Source organism: Gavialis gangeticus, unplaced genomic scaffold (assembly GCF_001723915.1).
Source record: "Gavialis gangeticus isolate Ggan-Ray unplaced genomic scaffold, GavGan_comp1, whole genome shotgun sequence".
In the NCBI taxonomy this organism is placed as follows: Eukaryota; Metazoa; Chordata; order Crocodylia; family Gavialidae; genus Gavialis; species Gavialis gangeticus.
The window spans coordinates 96428484-96429343 of record NW_017728992.1 but is presented as its reverse complement, the minus strand read 5'-3'; the positions used below and the strand labels follow the sequence as shown (position 1 = coordinate 96429343).

General features: G+C 70.7%; 1 protein-coding gene across 1 annotated transcript in view; it reads left to right on the top strand.

Annotated features, from left to right (window-relative positions):
• Nucleotides 1-458: 458 nt before the first annotated feature.
• SMCHD1 (structural maintenance of chromosomes flexible hinge domain containing 1) overlaps nt 459-860 on the top strand; it is a 188403-nt gene continuing 188001 nt past the window's right edge. The window contains exon 1 of the mRNA XM_019525875.1: nt 459-724. Coding sequence (XP_019381420.1) covers nt 560-724 — 165 coding nt within the window. The 5' untranslated portion in view covers nt 459-559. The remainder of the gene's footprint in view (nt 725-860) is intronic.

Genomic DNA, 860 nt, shown 5'->3' with positions numbered 1-860 from the left:
CCCCCCCGGCTCTGGGCATCGGCCCCGCCCACACGGCCGCCGGAAGGGAAGGCAGTGAGCGCTCTTCCTCTTCCCTGGGGGAGGCTCCTAGAGTAGCGTCGACGAGCGCCGGAAGTGGCTGGCGCAGAGGAGGGACACATGGTTCCGGCGCTGCAGAGCATCTCCATCAGCCCGCCTGTGGAGGCAACAGCAGAGCCGGCTGTCACCTTCCGGCTCCCAGCCTTTCCCCGTTCTTTCTGACTTGGTACAGACTGGCGCGGAAGTGACGTATGCTCTGGTTTGAAGCCATTTCCGGGCGGATTCTCCCGCCGTTAGCTTCATTTCCGGGCCGACGCCAGGCTTCCCCCTCCCGGCGGCTCCTCCAGGACCCTTCAATGCAGCTCTCTGTGACTTCCGGCCCCGCCTCTCTTGGCCCCTCTGTGTCCGCGCTGGCCGCGGGCTCCGCCCCCTCCTGATTGAGCCCCGCCCTGTCTCCCTCCCGGCCGTGCGCGGAAAGGGCAGCGCCAGGCGGGGGAGCTCGCGGGTCGGGCAGACGTTTCCGGCTCTGCTACTCCGCAACATGGCAGCGACAGCGGGAGGCAGCAGCGGGGGGGGCGGGCCGAGGCCCCGCAGCGGGGACACCGTGTTCCTGTTCGACCGGCGCTGGGAGGAGGCGGACCCCGACGAGAAGGCGCTGAGCTGCGGCGGCGGCAGTTACCGCGGCTTCCGCAGCGCCGTCTGCCAGGTACCGCGGGGAGAGGCGGTAGAGCGGGCCGCCAGTTGCTCACGTTCCCGACGGCTGGGGCAGAGAGGGGACCGGCGCGTTCCAGTGCTTGTGGGGGAGGGGCGGGAGTGACGCACGCGGCCGGCACGTGCCGGCG